This window comes from Neomonachus schauinslandi, chromosome 14 (assembly GCF_002201575.2).
Source record: "Neomonachus schauinslandi chromosome 14, ASM220157v2, whole genome shotgun sequence".
In the NCBI taxonomy this organism is placed as follows: Eukaryota; Metazoa; Chordata; class Mammalia; order Carnivora; family Phocidae; genus Neomonachus; species Neomonachus schauinslandi.
The window spans coordinates 72,815,348-72,832,555 of NC_058416.1; the positions used below are offsets into that span (position 1 = coordinate 72,815,348).

At 44.2% G+C, this 17,208-nt stretch overlaps 1 protein-coding gene across 1 annotated transcript; it reads right to left on the minus strand.

Annotated features, from left to right (window-relative positions):
• Window positions 1-37: 37 nt before the first annotated feature.
• On the minus strand, window positions 38-17,157 carry SRRD (SRR1 domain containing). Its single transcript, XM_021703476.1, has 7 exons — window positions 17,000-17,157; window positions 4,916-4,956; window positions 3,264-3,523; window positions 3,066-3,164; window positions 1,233-1,387; window positions 751-796; window positions 38-361 (listed from the first exon to the last, which is right to left on the minus strand). The coding sequence occupies exons 1-7, from the start codon at window positions 17,155-17,157 to the stop codon at window positions 140-142; spliced, it is 981 nt and encodes a 326-aa protein (XP_021559151.1). The 3' UTR covers window positions 38-139.
• Window positions 17,158-17,208: the final 51 nt, after the last annotated feature.

Genomic DNA, 17,208 nt, shown 5'->3' on the forward strand with positions numbered 1-17,208 from the left:
TCGCCAAGAAAGGACATGAAACGTACGGCTACAGAGAGGTGCATCAGTCTTTATACTGAGCCTCCACAGCACCCTCCGTGGCCACCCTCCTGGTCATCTCTGGTGGCAGCTGCTTCTGCCTCAGCCAGCAGCCAGCACGTCACAGCGAGTTTAGGTCAGCAGCTGAAGGAGCTCTTGTCTTGTTCCTGATGATTTCAAGGTCCTCGCAGTCCTCATAGTCTGGCTCTTCCCGAAACGCCCACGTATCCGTGGGCAGTTGTTGTAGCTTCTGTACGGGGAACCAGTGGATGGCGGTATCGTTAAATATGTCCGTGTACTGCGAAGTCTCAGGCAGCTTACGCTCCTCCAGTCCTTCTAAAATCTAAGCAGGAAAGTTCAAGTGTAAATACACAACCCTGACAGTCACAGTAAACCCCACACTAATGGGTGCCATTTATTGGTCACCCCCAGATTACCCTTTTTAAAAAAAGAAAATAAGGACTAGGATATGTTGATTTAGTGCTTCTGTGATGAACTGGAAACTCCAAGGGCGGTGAGTATGTGGGACTGATACCGAGAATGAAGGACAGGTCCTTGCTTCCTGGAACACACAGCCATCGAGAAAGCTCATGGACTACAGTAACTTCCCCCTGCCCTGAGTGAGCCCCTCATGAGCTTCCTCCCAAACGTGTAAGGCAGAATTCACAGTAACGGGGAAATGGTCTGGTTTCACACCCTTTTCCATCCCAGCCCCTTCGTTTACACAGATACCTTTGCAATGTAGGAATAATTTTTCTGTAGAATCCTGGCCGGCAACCTAGAAATTAAAAAAACAAACAAGCCCAGCGTGATTAGGAGGTATGGGAGGGTTTTATCTAAAGACACTGCAGAAATGCAAAGTAGTTTAAAGACAGCAAACGTTTTAAAAAGGGGGAACGTGCAGTGGGTTCAGTAATCCGTAGAAAACGTGAATGCCCCATCACCACCCCTTCTGCCAAGGGAGGAGTGACGGCGGACACCTAAGGCGTGTGCAGCTGAGAGCAAATGGTTTCCCCCACTTTTAGAAAACACTTGTACGTCCTAAGGGAAGGGAGGAATTCTTGGCAAACAGGTCTTAACTCTGCAGCTTGACTGGGGGCTAGTGTCCCCGTCTAACCCTGTCCGCTTTCCTATGGACCAGCGTCTCCTGCGTGTGGGCCTGTCGGGAAGGCCCCCACCCCGGCCTGGCAGGACCTCTGCACACCCAGGCTCACCTTTCCTCGAGTCCTCTGAAGCTGTTCCCGATGATGAGCATCTTGGCGAGGGCGTCTACCGACCAGTTTCCCCACAGAAGGTTGTTGTACAGGGCTGTGCCGCAGTGGGGCATGTAGAAGACAGTGGGCTCGCCGCTGACGCTCCGTCTGCCTTCCTGCGGGGACGGCCGCGCGGTGAGAGCCACAGCGCGAGCCCCTCCGCTCCTCCCGGGAGGTGGGCGTGGGGGGACACATCCGGGAGGGGCGGAGCCCTCCCACCACGAAGTGATCACAGTGTACTGACGAGAGGGGCCCACGCTAGCCACCCTTACTGTGCGCAGTTCAGAACGTGTAGCGGGTCACGCCGCACGCCTTAAGACTTCCACGGACTCCTGCGTCCCTTATAGCAGCCCCTCTGCAGGAAACCAGCAGCTGTGAGGGAGGCACGCTGACACCACGTGGAAACAAAGCCCTTCCTTCGCCAACAGTTAGGTTATAACGTGGCCTGAAATTCACAGATGATGTGGGCCCCAAAGTCGGGAAATGGTGAGGTCCAGAAAGAACTTGTGTTTACTGAACAGATGTGGGCCCCACGAACACAGGAAGCTCTGCTTCAGCAGAGGGGCTTCTTGGTTCCGAGACAGCAAGGGCAGGAGGGGTGGCCAGGGTTACTGTCCCCATGGACTGTGCTTGGTCAGCCTCCGGGCCGCCTGGGTCCCTTTCTGCAGACGCCTATCACAGTCAGTCCCTTCCAAATGTCCCCTGGGGGACACAACGGCCCCTCCTGAGGACCGTGGCTCCACAGCGGGACCCGTGGCAGGGACGCAGGCCCTGCCTCCCCTGGGCCTCTCCGCTCTGCACGCTCCTCCCTTCTGTTCACCACAAACAGGCAGGAGCCAGCCTGGGTCCATCCGGCCAACTCCTGGTGGGCTTGCAATCCCAGCGCCGACCCAGAAAACCTTCCGCCAGCCCCTCAAACGGCGCGGAGTGCCTTCCCCTCTCTGTTCCGCTCACCACGTACTTGTTGACAGGCCACACGCCCTGATGGGAACCTGGGCCCCTGGACACTGGGATTGCATCTGTCTTGGCCTCCCGCCAAAGTCCTTGCCCCGCACAGAGCAGGCACTCAGGAAAGATGACGTGAGTGGAGGGACAGGGTTTCATGGCCCCGCCAACATTGGTGAAGGATTCTCTTCTCTCAGCGGGGCCTGATTTTCAGATTTCACAATAATGACTTGGCCATTTTCGAACACGGACAGGGATCAAATGATCATTCTGCAATCCCCCCAGCAAAGCAAAGCGGCTTGCAGCGGTGTGTCCCTCCACTGGCTTCAGGCCCCTGCTGGTGAGATGATCTTGTGCCAGGTCTCACAGTTTCACCCCAGGGCGCACGATCTACCCACAGCTCACAGCCAGATGCTATGGGTGTGACTGGGCTACTGTGCAAAGAGAGATGGTCTGTCCCCTTCTATGACCTCCCCTAGCACAGGGTAAATCCCAACCAGAAGGAGGCCATGTGAGGCACCGAGACTGCGTACCCCTTTATTTTTTAACACCAACAGTAAGTACCAACTTAGGAAATTACCAGAGGATCCTGGACACGGGATTCTCACCAGAATTTTGCAAATATAACAGGTTTCAGGCCACGCCATTTGTTGTTTTTTTTGTGACGGGCACCACCTAGGCCGCGATGTGGGGCACTGACGGGTCCCGTGACAGGCGCCGGGAAGGCAAGTGGGCAGTGGGAGGGAACGACGGCTACTGCAGAGCAGGTGCGTCCATGGGGCACAGCCTGGGGTCCCCCTCGGTCAGCAGGCACACGGCCCTCCCGTTCCCCTGCCCCAAGCCACTCACCTCGTTCTCGCTGAGAACAGTCACACCGAGCGTATTCAGAACCGCGATTTCTAGTTGGCTAAACAGAGGGTCGTACACCCAGCAGTGCCTTCTGGGAATCTGCGGAAGGGAAGAATGAGTTCTATCAACCCAAAGATCTGTGTGCAGACCGTGTGCAAGACCTACGGGGAACTGATCAAGAAGAATACAAAAATGTACCTGGCACTTTTCCAGGAAGAGAAGCAAAAACGTGAGCTGGTGTCTAGCTATGACGCAGGTGGCAAAGTTCCCAATGCCGTAACATACACACTTCAAGCGGCAGGTTCCCGGGACTGGGGACTCCCCTGGGATGGAGCCGGGAGTCACAGCAGCCTCATCTGGCGAGGAGTCAAGATGCAGTTTTCCAAGGGCTTCCGGAAGAGTCCCCTCAGGGGCCTTCAGTTGCTCCAGATGTTTTGTAAGACAGCCGTTGATGGTTTCTGAAAGAGCAGGCCCCCGCAACACAGTCAGAGGGCGTGCTCTGACCCAGTGAACCGGATCCGTCACCGAAGTCCACAGACCCAGGGAGAAAAGGGACAAGTTGGGAAAGGCTTCAGCTCCTCAGGGAGAAGGCCGCGGGCCTCACTCCCAAACATGCCTGGGAGGTACGGCCAGGCCCACGAGCACCACAGGCTGTCCCGGGTCCCTGCATGCCCCCCCACCCCACACCTGCAACCCCTGAGAATGTTCCAGCAAAAAAAATAGGCTTCATTTATGGGCACAGTTTCCACCCAGAACTGTAATGTGAACTGTGTCTAATTTAGTAGGAGGTACCTGGTAAATGTGGGGTATGCTCTGAAGTACCTACTTTTTGATTATAACAAAGAACAGAGGAACAGAGCTCTCAAAATCACACTATAAACGGCTGGGGATAGGAATATTTCATGTCAAAAGTTCAAGGAAAAAAAAGGCTGGGGCTCTTGGAGTCTAACAAAATACACTCATTTAAATCTTCTCACACGGCAGTGGGTTCTTCTTATCTCTCATTTTATTACACTGGCACTGAATTTATTTGAACAAATCTGTACACAAAACAAAAAGCAAAGGGCCATACGTTCCCACAGTAAGACACCGATTTTCCCTTGCTGCAAAGCTATCTTGAAATAAGACCCCCGGCTCGGAGAGGCTGCATGCAGAACTGGCTCTTTCAGTCCTTGCTGCTGAAAGTCCTGGTGGAAGCTTTTTGGGAGAAACTTGACAGCAGATATCAAGCTGGTCACTGCCTGTCACTGAAGAAGTCCACTTCTGGGAATATGTCCCGAGAGGATAATCATCCTGTATTTGGTAAGAGCTTTACGCATAAAGGTGCTCACCAAACAGTTACATGTAAGAACTAAAAAAACAAAGGAAACAAACTAAATGTCCCTCAATAAAAATTCTAACTGCTGTCCGTTCCCTCCCCGTATTAACATTTATGTTGCCACAGACTATTTAGGAAGAGGTTACAACTGCATGGGGAGAAACAGGTCTACGTGGCAATGTTGAGGCAAAGAGCACAGCAAGAATAGATATCAACAATGACAATGGCAGTGGATGTTGACAGCCTCCCATGCCCAGGCAAGCACTGTCCTGAGCACTTCACCAAACAGCCTCTTTTAATCCTCAAAATTACACCACAGATGTGGTGCACGCTGTCACCTCCCTTTCACAGATACAGAAACTGAGGCTCAGGGCTAGTAAGTGCCAAGACACACGGCTGTGAGCAGGAAGTCAGAATTAGAACCCAGCTCTGTGAACAAAAATCTCACCAAATATGGACTGGACTCCTTTCTTCGCCCACATTCAGGCCCTCCTCCCACACCCTCCACCCAGCCCTGGCCTCTGGTACCCACCTAGTGCCAGACTCCAGAAATCAGACAGAAGCAGGTCCTCCCTGTTAAGAGAAAAAGGCACGATCATCTCCCAACCTTCTCCGGGCCGCCCCCTCAGGGACCCTGCTCCTGGTCATGAGCTGGATGCGGGAGGATGGAGCGCCCTCACACACAGGGCTCACAGCGCCTGCCCTGGGGTGGCAGGCGCAGGATCCACAGTGCGCATGTCCAGAACCAGCCCAGTACGGCCAGTGCTCAGAGAGGGCAGAAGGGTTGCTAGAGGACGTCCTGATTCCCAAGGACCCCTCTGGGTCTCTTCTGTATCCCTGGCCCACACCACGGCCTGGCACAGAGGCCGAGCTCCATAGACAGTTGCCAGACGCACAGATTGAGCCTCTCTGAGCTTTAGCTTCCTCACCTCTAGAATGGGGAAAAGGATCGTCCCTCTCACGCAGGGTTACAGAAGGGATCAAGTGGGTCAACACGCAGCAATGGCCTCACACATAGCAGGGACTCAATAAACAGCCTTTGTTATTACAAATAACTCCAAGGTAAAAGTAAAAGGAGAGACGAAACCAGTGTCTGGGTTTCTTGATTCAAGTCAACTGGCTTACGCAAACCCCTAGCTGAACACAGTCGACAGTGATTTAAAACGAACTTGGTGATATGTCCGATCAAAAGACATACAGTGGCTGAAAACACAATACCCATCCATGTGCTGCCCACAGATGACTCACTTTGGACCTAAGGACAACACTGACCAAAAGTGATGGGACAGAAAAGATGTTCTGTGCAAGTGGGAACCAAGACAGAGCTGGAAGAGCTATAATCAGACAAAACAGAATTCAACACTGTTTAAACACATACCAACATTTGTGAGACGCAGCCCCTCTTGGTCCTAAGAGGGAAGTTTATGGCGATACAGGCCTGCCTCAAGAAGCAAGAGAAGTCCCAAACACACACGCTAACGTGACACCTTGTGACCTAGAAAAAGAACAAATGAAGCCCAAAGTCAGTAGAAGGAGGGAAAGAACAATCAGAACAGAAAAAAAGAAATAAATGAAAGAGGGACCAAAAAAAAAGAGAGAAAAGATCAGGGCGCCTGGGTGGCTCAGTTGATTAAGTGTCTGACTGTTGATTTTGGCTCAGGTCATGATCTTGGTCTTGAGATCGAGCCCTGCATCAGGTTCTGCACTCAGCGTGGAGTCTGCTTGAGATTCTCTCCCTCCCTCTGCCTCTCCCCCTGTGTGCGCGTTCTCTCTCTCTCACAAATAAATAAATCTAAAAAAAAAATAACAAAATTGACAAACCTTTGGCTACACACACCAAGAAAAAAAAAGAGGGGACTTAAAATCAGAAATGACAGAGGAGATATGACAACGGACACCACAAAAAACCAAAAGCTCAAAGGGACTACTGTGAACAGTACACAGCAACAATGTGGACAACCTCAAAGAATCAGCAATTTATTTATTTATTTTTATGCTTCAAGTTTTTATTTAAATTCTAGTTAGTTGCGGCGCCTGAGTGGCTCAGTCGGTTGAGTGTCCGACTCTTGGTTTTGGCTCAGGTTGGGACCTCAGGGTCCTGGGACTGAGCCCTGTGTTGGGCTCCAAGATCAGCAAGGAGTCTGCTTGAGACTCTCTCCTCTCCCTCTGCCCCTCCCGCTCGTGTTGTCTGTCCCTCTCTCTCATATAAGTAAATAAGATCTTATAAATAAATAAACAAATAAATTCTAATCAGTGACATACACAGTATAATATTAGTTTCAGGAACAGAATTCGGTGATTCAACACTTACATAACTGAAGACCCAGTGCTCATCATATCAGCAATTTATTTTTTTTTTTAAAAGATTTTTATTTATTTATTTGTCAGAGAGAGAGAGCACAAGCAGGGGGAGTAGCAGAGGGAGAGAGAGAAGCAGGCTCCTCACTGAGCAAGGAGCCCGATGTGGGACTCGATCCCAGGACCGTGGGATCATGACCTGAGCCGAAGGCAGACGCTTAACGACTGAGCCACCTAGGCATCCCTCATCATATCAGCAATTTAAAACCTCCCAAAAAACCAAGTTCCAGGACCAGACGCCTTTAATGGTGGATTCTACCATTCAGGGAAGAATTCATACCAATCCTTCTTAAACTTTTCCAAAAAACAGAAAAGAAAGCTTCCAAACTCATTTGCTGAGGCCAACATTGCTCTGATACCAAAACCAGACAAGGATACCCCAAGAAAAGAAAATTACAGGCCAAAATCCCTGATGAACACAGATGCAAAAATGTTCAACAAAATACTAGCAAACCAAGTTCACCAATATGCTGAAAGGATCATATACTATGATCAAGTGGGATTTATTCCAGTAATGCAAGGATGGTTCACACGTGCACATCAATCAAAGTGATACATCACATTAACAAAATGAAGAATAAAATCATGCGATCATCTTGAGAGATGGAGAGAAAGCATTTGACAAAATTTAATATCCATTCATGATCAAATTCTCAACAGAGTGGGTATAGTGGGAACATACCTCAACGTGATAAAGGCCAAATATGACAAGCCCACATCCAATAGTGAAAAGTTTCAGCTGTTACTATTTCCTCTAAGATCCTCTAAGTTAGGAACTTTCCTAATCTTTCCTAGCCATTTTTATTCAACATAGTATTGGAAATCCTAGGCAGAGCAATTACGCAAGAAAAATAAACAAAAGGCATCTAAACTGGAAAGAGGTAAAACTGTCACTATTTGCAGATGACATATAAGGAAAACCTTAAAGACTCCACTGAAAAACTGCTTGAACTAAAGATTGAATTCAGTAAAGGTATAGGATACAATTATCAATACACAAAAATCTGTTGTGTTTCTATACACTAATAACGAACTATCAGAAAATGAAATTAGGAAGATGATCCCACCTGAAGTTGCATCAAAAAAAGAATAAAATACCCAGGAATAAACTTCACCAAGGAGGTGAAAGCCTATATACTGAAGACTATAAGAAGTTAAGGAAAGAAACTGAAGACAACACACGTAAATGGAAAGATATTCCATGCTCATGGATTAGAAGAATTAATAGTGTTAAGTTGTCCATACTTCCCCAAACCATCTACAGATTCAATGCAATTTCTATCAAAATTCTAATTCCATTTTTCACAGAAATAGAACAAAGGATCCAAAAATTTGTATGAAACCACAAAAGACTCTGAATAGCCAGAGCAATCTAGAGAAAGAAGAACAATGCTAAAGGCATCACACTCACTGATTACAAAGCTAGAGTAATCAAAACCATCTAGTATTGGCATAAAAACAGACACACAGATCACCAGAACTGAAGAGAGAGCCCAGAAGGAAACCCACACATCTATGGTCCAGTACCTTATGACAAAGGAGCCAAGAATATACAAGGGGGGAAGAACAGTCTCTTTAATCAACGGTGCTGGGAAAACTGGACAGTCACATGCAAAAGAATGAAACCGCACCACTATCTTACACCATACACAAAAATTAACTCAAAATGGATTCAAGACTTGAATATGAGACCTGAAACCATAAAACTCTTAGTGGAAAACATAGGGGAAAAGCGACTTGACGTAGGTCTTGGTAGTGATTTTTTTAACCTGATACCAAAAGTAAAAGCAATAAAGAAAAGTGTGGGACTACATCAAACTAGAAAGTTTCCAAACAGCAAAGGAAACCATCAACAAAATAAAAAGGCAACCTACTGTATGGGAAAACATTTGCAAATCATAGATCTGATAAGGGGTTAATATCCAAAATATAAAGAACCCATGCAAACAGCAAAACAAAGCAAAACCAAACCAAAAAACAACAAACAACCGCACAAACAATAATTAAAAAATGGGCAGATCCAAATAGACATTTTTCTAAAGAAGACATACAGATGGTCAACATGAACAGGAAAAGATGCTCAACATCATTAATCATCAGGGAAATGCAAATCAAAAGCACAATGAGACACCACTTCACACCTGTTAGAATGGCCATTATCAAAAAGATAAGAAATGATAAGTGCTGGTGAAGATGTGGAGAAGAGGAAAACCCTTGTGCACTGCTAGTGGGAGTGTAAATTGGTGCAGCCACTACGGAAAACAGTATAGAAGTTCCTCAAAAAAATTAAAAATAGAACGACCATGTGATCCAGCAATTCCCTTTCTGAGTATTTATCTGAGGAAAATGAAAACACTAACTCAAAAAGGTGTATGCACCCCTTTGTTTACTGCAGGATTATTTACAATAATGAAAACACAGAAACAACCTAAGTGCCCATCAGTGGATGAAAGGATAAAGAAATTGTGGTAGATACACACAATGGAATACTACTCAGCCATAATAAGAATGAAATCTTTCCATTTCCAACATGGATGGACTTTGAAGGCATTATGCTAAGTAAAACAGGTCAGACTGAGAAAGACAAATACTATAACTCACTTAGACGTGGAACCTTAAAACAAACAAAACAAGAACAAAAAACTGAGTTCAGAGATAGAACAGATAGGTGATTGCCAGAGGTAGGGGGTTGGAGGTGGGAGAAATGGGTGAAGGGATCAAAAGTAAAAAGAAAATAAGCCCAATTACAGCATCTTTTTTTTTTTTTTTAATTAAGTAAGCTGTACCCCCAACGTGGCTCAAACTCATAACATTGAGATCAAGAGTCGCATGCTCCACTGACAGAGCCAGCCAGGTGCCCTGAATACTAGCATCTTCCGATGCTCAATGTTTTGAGAAAGGCTAAAGTAATTTAATCTATGATATTTTGAGGGATATGTATATATTTGGCAAACTTAAAAAAGAAAGAACAGACTTCAGAGTCAGACACTCAGGTCTGTATCTGGTTCTAGTATTTACTATGACATTGAGCAAGTTACTTCTTTTTTTAAAATTTGATTTATTTATTTGACAGAGAGAGCAAGAGAGAGCGAGCACAAGCAGGGGGAGGGATAGAGGGAGAGGGAGAAGCAGGCTTCCGGCTGAGCAGGGAGCCCGACCTGGGGCTCCTGGGGTATGACCTGAGCCGAAGACAGATGCTTCACTGACTCACCCACCCAGGCATCCCTACTATTAGCCTCTTTTGTGCCTTGTTTCCCCAACTCCAAGGATAATATGAATATTTACTTTTAGCATAGCTTTTATTTAAAAAAAATTTTAAGAATAGTTTTTAGAATTAAATGAGATACAGATCACTTAGAATAGTACCTACAACAGTAAGCCCTCAATAGATACTTTTTTTTTTTTTTTTTCTAAAAATCTTATTCTGGGGCGCCTGGGTGGCTCAGGCAGTTAAGCAGCTGACTCTTGATTTCGGCTCAGGTCATGATCCCAAGGTCCTGGGATAGAGCTCCGCATCAGGTTCTGCGCTCAGCAGGGAGTCTGCTTGAGGATTCGTTCTCCCCCTCTGCCCCTGCCCCTCCCCTCTCTAGCATATGCATGTGCACGCGCTCTCTCTCTCTAAAATAAAATAATTATGTCTTTAAAAAAATCTTATCCTGAACATTTGGCTGTTGCATAATCATGCGCATTGTAACTTTTCATATTTGGGCATTACCTATAGTTTACAAAGCACTTTTATACACATTCTCTTATTTGAGTCACCGATAATGGTCCTGGGAGAAGAATTTGTTTCTCTTTTATAGAGAGGAAAAAAAAAACAGACTTAGAGAAGGGGTGTGTTTTGTTCAGACTTCAGAGCTAACAAATGATCTTCTGATTTTCAGTCCAATGGAGGAGAAAAAAAAAAAATCCAAACACTGTAACAAGAGCCAAAGAAGGGCATTACATAATGATAAAGAAATCAATCCAAACAGAGGATGCAACATTTGTAAATATTTACCTGGCCAACAGAGGAGCAACTAAATATGTAGAGCATATACGAACACACCTCAAAGGTGAAATCAGCAGCAATACCTTGGGGGACTTTCATACCTCATATCAATGGAATCATCAGCCTCAGACAACAAGGTAATTTGAGGGACTTAACAGATACATACAGAAGCCTCCGTCCAAGAGTAGCACATGGAATACACTCCTCTCAAGTGCACATAGAACATTCTCCAAGCTAAGGGGTAGACGAACCATGAGAGACGATGGACTCTGAAAAACAAACTGAGGGTTCTAGAGGGGAGGGGGGTAGGAGGCTGGGTTAGCCTGGTGGTGGGTATTGAGGAGGGCACATTCTGCATGGAGCACTGGGTGTTATGCACAAACAATGAATCATGGAACACTTCATCTAAAACTAATGATGTAATGTATGGGGATTAACATAAGAATAAAAAAAAAAAAAAAAAAAAGAACACTCTCCAAGCTAGACCATACACTAGGCCACAAGTCAATAAATTCAAGAAGCCCAGAATTTTCCAAAATGATGACTGAAATCAAATCGAGCATCTTTCCAACCACAGTGGTATGGAAGGAGAAATCAATTACCTGAAGAAAACTGGAATTTCACAAACATGCAGATTAAACAACATGCTACTGAACAACCAATGGGTCCATGAACAAATCTAAAGAGAAACCAAGAAATACTTTGAGACAAATGAAAATGGAATACAGCATAGCAAAATTTATGAAATGCAGCAAAAGGGGTTCCAAAAATGGGGCACCTGACTGGCTTAGATTGTGGAGCGTTGTGACCCTTGACCTTGTGGTTGAGTTTGAGCCCCACACTGGACATAGAACTCACTTTATTTATTTTTTTTTTAAAGAGTTCATTTATTTGAGAGAAAGAAAGAGAGACTGAGCACAAGCAGGGGGAGTGGTAGGCAGAGGGAGAAGGAGAAGAAGGCTTCCCGCTGAGCAGGGAGCCTGATGCAGGGCTCAATCCCAGGACCCTAACATCATGACTTGAGCTGAAGGCAGAGGCTTAACGACTGAGCCACCCAGGCACCCCTAGAACTTCCTTTTAAAAAACCAGTGGTTCTAAAAGGCAAGTTTATAGTGATACAGGCCTAACTCAAGAAACAAGAAACATTTCGTTAAATAAGCAACCTAACTGTACACCTCAAGGAAACAGAAAAAGAACAAAGGAAGCCCACAGTTAGTAGAAGAAAGGAAGTAACATATCAGAACAGAAATAAATGAAATACAGACTAAAAAGACAATAGAAAGATCAACAAAAGAGCTGGTTCTTTGAAAAGAACAAAGCTGACAAATTTTCAGCTAGACCCAAGGTAAAAAAAAGAATGAGGACACATAATCAGAAATGAAAGAGATGTTCCCACTGATACCATAGATATACAAAGGCTCATAAGAGACTACTACAAACAATTACACCCCAACAAGTTGAACAATCTAGAAAAAAAAGGATAAATTCCCAGAAACATACAACCTTCCAAGACTGAATCACGAAGAGACAGAAATTCTGAACAGACCAATTACCAGTAAGGAGATTAAATGAGTAATCAAAAACCTCTCAACAAACAGAAGTCCAGGACCAGACGGCTTCACTGGTGATTTCTACCAAATATTCAAAGAAAAATGAATACCAATCCTTCTCAAACTTTTCCACAAAAACAAGAGGAAGGAATGCTTCCCACCTCATTTTAGGAGGCCAGCATTGCCTTTATTAAAACATGCCAAGATGCCACAAGAAAAGAAAATTACAGACCAGTATCTGTGATGAACACAGATATAAAAATCCTCAACAAAATATCAGCAACCCAAATTCAACAATACAGTAAGAGGTATGATCAAGTAAGATTTATTTCAGGGATGCAAGGGTGGTTCAACATCCACAAATCAATCAAAGTAATACGCCACATTAACAAAATGAAGGATAAAAACCATACGGCCATCTCAACAGATTGCAGAAAAAGCATTTGACAAAATTCAACACCCATTTTGATAAAAGCTCTCAACAAAGCAGGTATACAAAGAACGTAACTCAGCATAATAAAGGCCATACATGACAAGCCACATCATATTCAATGGTGAAAGCCAAAAGCTTTTCCCCTAAGATCAGAAACAAGACAAGGACACCCATTCTTGCCGCTTTTATTCAACATAATAGTTCGCCCTTGAACAATGCAGGGATTAGGGGTGCCAAACCCTTGTGCAGTTGAAAATCTGAGTATACTTTTGAATCCCCCAAAACTGAACTACTAATAGCCTACTGTTGACCAGAAGCCTTACCAATAACACAAAGAGTCGATTAACATATGTTTTGAATATTATATATATTATGTACTGTATTCTTACAACAAAGTAAGCTAGAGAAAAAAAAAATGTGATTAGGAAAATCCTGATGGAGCTAGAGTGTATTACGCTAAGCAAAATAAGTCAGTCAGAGAAAGACAAATACCATATGATTTCAGTCCTGTGGAATTTAAGAAACAAAACAGATCAACAAATGTGAGGGGCAATACAAAGAACAGAAAAGGAAACAAACTATAAGAGACTCTTGATGATACAAAACAAACTGAGTGTTTGATAGAGGGGCGCTGGTGGGAGGGACTAGCTGGGTGATGGGGATTAAGGAGGGCACGTGTTATGAGCACTGGGTGTTGTATGCAAGTGATGAATCACTGAATTCTCTTGAAACCAATATTGCACTGTATGTTAACTGACTAGAATTTAAATAAAAATTTGAAGAGAAGAAAAGAAAAAAAAAAGAAAATCCAAAAGGACGATACATTGACAGCAATGTCTGTAGTTACTGAAAACTGAAAACAAAACAAAACAAAACAAAACAAAAAAACAAGAACATGTATTAAGTGGACCGACAGTTCAAACCCACGTTGGCCAAGGGTCAGCTGTAGTACTGAAATCCTAGCCAGACCAATTACACAAGAAAAATAAATAAATAAAAGGCATCCAAATTGGAAAGGAAGAAGTAAAGGTCACTATTTTCAGATGATATATTATATGTAGAAAACCGTAAAGACAACACCAAAAAACTATTAAACAAATTCAGTAAAATTGCAGGATAAAAAATACATAAAAATCTGTTGCATTTTTATACACTAATAATGAACTATCAGAAAAATAAATTTAAAAATCAATCACATTTACAACTGCATCAAAAAACCCCAAACACTTAGAGATCAATTTAACCAAGGAGGTGAAAGCCTATATACTGAAAACTGTAAGTTAAAGAAACTGAAGACAACACAAGTAAATGGAAAGACATTCCATGCTCATGGATTAGAAGAACTAATAGTGTTAAAATGTCTATACTACCCAAAGCCATCTCCAGATTCAACGCAATTCCTATCAAAATTCCAATGACATTTTTCACAGACATAAGGCAAAGAATCTTTAAAATTTGTATGGAACCACAAAAGACTCCGAATAGTCAAAGCAATCTTAAGATAGAACAAAGCTGGAGGCATCAGGCTCCCTGGTTTCAAACTCTATCAGAAAGCTGTAGTGATTGCTGGCCTACTGTCATAAAAACAGACACAGATCACCAGCACAGAAGAGAGAGCCCAGAAGGAAACCCACACATCTATGGTCCAGTACCTTATGACCAAGGAGCCAAGAATATACAAGGGGGAAAGAACAGTCTCTTTAATCAACGGTGCTGGGAAAACTGGACAGTCACATGCAAAAGAATGAAACTGTACCACTATCTTACACTATAGACAAAAATTAACTCAAAATGGATTCAAGACTTGAATATAAGACCTGAAACCATAAAACTCTTAGCAGAAAAATTAGGGGAAAAGCTGCTTGACATAGGTCCTGGCAGGGATTTTTTTGGATCACACTCCAAAAGCAAAGGCAACAAAATCAAAAATAAATAAGCAAAACTACATCAAACTAAAAAGCTCCTGCCCAGCAAAGAAAATCACCAACAAAATAAATAGGCAACCTACCACCTGGGAGAAAAGATTTGCAGATCACAGATCTAATAAAAGGTTAATATCCAATATATATAAAGAACTCATACAACTCAATAACAACAACAAAAAACAAACAATGTGATCAAAAAGTGGAAGGATTATCCAAATGGACATTACCCAGAGAAGACACACAGAGAGCCAACAGGTATGTGAAAAGATGCTCAACATCATTACTCATCAGGGAAATGCAAAAAAAAAAAAAAAAAAACCAACAAAAAACAAAAACAACAACAACAATGGGATATCACCTCACACTGGTTAGAAGGGTTAGTATCAAAAAGGGGAGAAATAACAAACATTAGCGAGGAGGTGGAAGGAAGGGAACCCTGGTGCACTGTTGGTGGGAATGTAAGTAGGTGCAACCACTGGAAAACAGTATGCAGGCTCCTCAAAAAATTAAAGGTAGAACGACCCTACAATCCAGCAATTTCTCTTCTGGCCATTTATCCAAAGAAAACAAAAACACCTACTTGAAAAGATATATGAGTCCCCATGTTCATTGCAGCATTATTTATAATAGCTAAGATAGGAGGACAACCTATGTGTCATGGAGGGATGAACTGATAAAGAAGATGTGGTGTATGTATATAAAGTGAAATACTATTCAGCCATAATAAAGAACGAAATCTTTCTGTTTGCAACAACACGGATGGACCCTGAGGGCATGACGCTAAGTGAAAGAAGTCAAAGACAAATACTGTACGACATCACTTTTACATGGAATCTAAAAAACCAAAAAACTGAACTTAAAGATATAGCCAACAGATTGGTGATTGACGGGCAGGGGGATGGGTGTGAAATGGGTGACAGAGGTCAAAAGGTACTAACTTACAGGTATAAAATAAGTAAGTCACAGGATGTAATGTACAACATGGTGACTATAGTTAATAACACTGTACTGCAAACTTGGAATTTGCTGAGAGAGTAATCTTAAAAGTTATAAGAAAAAAGTTTTGTAAAACAAGACAAAACTGGATTTAAACAGATAAGCCATACACCACTACTCAGGGGACTCAGAAAGTACAGAGAACTGCAAAAATCTGCACGGGAGGCTGCCCTCATATTCCTCGCAGAGGCTAAAGGAGAGCTTTGTACACTGGTGAGTGTGTGCACGGAACAGCATGTAAAGTGCTAGGCTCCTCTCTACTCAGAGCAGTGCGCACTGCATCACACTCGGGTACAGGAAGAAGCAGGGAGTTCCTGGGGGATACTGAAGAAGCTCAGGAAGAATAACAATGCAGGGTGTACGGAAAGTGCCTTACGAGTTTTCCAAATCCCTGGGCATGTACCATCTCACAGGTGTCTTTTGAGATCCTACAAAAAGTCGCTGCTGCAGCCAACTTCTTTAATTCAGTGGTAACCTCTGAGTCATCACTGTCTCTTGACCCTAATTCTGGGGGAGAGGAGCACATAAAATTGGTCTAATTTCTCTCAGTTGGGATGGTCCTTCAACTGTTGATCTGAATCACTAAGAAACGCTGTTACTGCGCCTTTAAAGGACTGCAAATGAATAAAGACAATAGTAACAAAAATAGGTAACATTTATTCCTCTGTGTTAGGCACTGTTCTAAGCTGTAAGGTGCAGAGTCAAGCATGGAGGCATGAGGGTCTGGGATAAGCCCCAGTCATGGAGAGCTTTGAAGCACAGGTTTTGGAGCCGCAAAGACAAGGGTTTGAAATCTGGTTCCAAACATTATCTGTGTCTCTAAGCCTCAGAGCCCTATCAGGAGCCTAGCCCACTGAGATGCTCAAACTGATAGTGTAGAAATGCTTAAGTCAGTGGCAGGCACACAGCAGCTCCTCAATTAACTCATGATGATAATCATGAGGATGTCAATCACATTGGTGTTCCTTCCCCGGCGCTAGCAATAACAATAACCAATACTGGTATAATATTAATCCCCAACACTGATACTTGTGCTTACCCCACGCCAGGAACCGTGGGTTACATTTACTTTGGAAGTGGGTTACATTAACTAATTCATTAAATCCTCAAAACAAGCCTATATAGGTACTGTTTTCAGGTCCACCTCTCAGATGAGAAAACTGAGGCACGGAGATTACATACCTTACGCAAGGTCACGCAGCTGGAAGTGCAATAAAAGGAACGACAACCTTTACTAAGATCCAGTCTGTAATAAGCTCCTTACCTCCCTTAAATCCGCACAATAACCCGAAGGGTTTGCGGTTCCGCCCACTTTACAGATGCCAAGACTGAGGCTCGGTCCCAGGGCCGAGCCCGCACTCACCCAGCCTCCCGGATGCGACGAAGCACGACTCCGCCGTCCGCCTGGGGCTCGTCCTCCGGGTCCCGCGCCGGTGCCTCCCTCTCTCGCGGACGCCGCGCGGCAGAGCGCCTTCTCCTCCGCGGAGCCACAGCCTGCCAGGGTTCCGCCGCCGCCGCCATGGCCCTCTGACCTCACGGCGCGCCGCCTGACGTCATCACCGCGCGCCAGCG

What these genes read in the sequence shown, in the direction of transcription:
- SRRD (XM_021703476.1), bottom strand. Translation starts at nt 17,157, where the DNA reads ATGGCGGCGGCGGCGGAACCCTGGCAGGCTGTGGCTCCGCGGAGGAGA. An exon ending in CGTCGCATCCGGGAGGCTGG is followed by an intron (nt 4,957 to 16,999) that starts GTGAGTGCGGGC and finishes TTCTCTTAACAG; the next exon opens with GGAGGACCTGCTTCTGTCTG. An exon ending in ATTATTCCTACATTGCAAAG is followed by an intron (nt 362 to 750) that starts GTATCTGTGTAA and finishes TTTCCTGCTTAG; the next exon opens with ATTTTAGAAGGACTGGAGGA.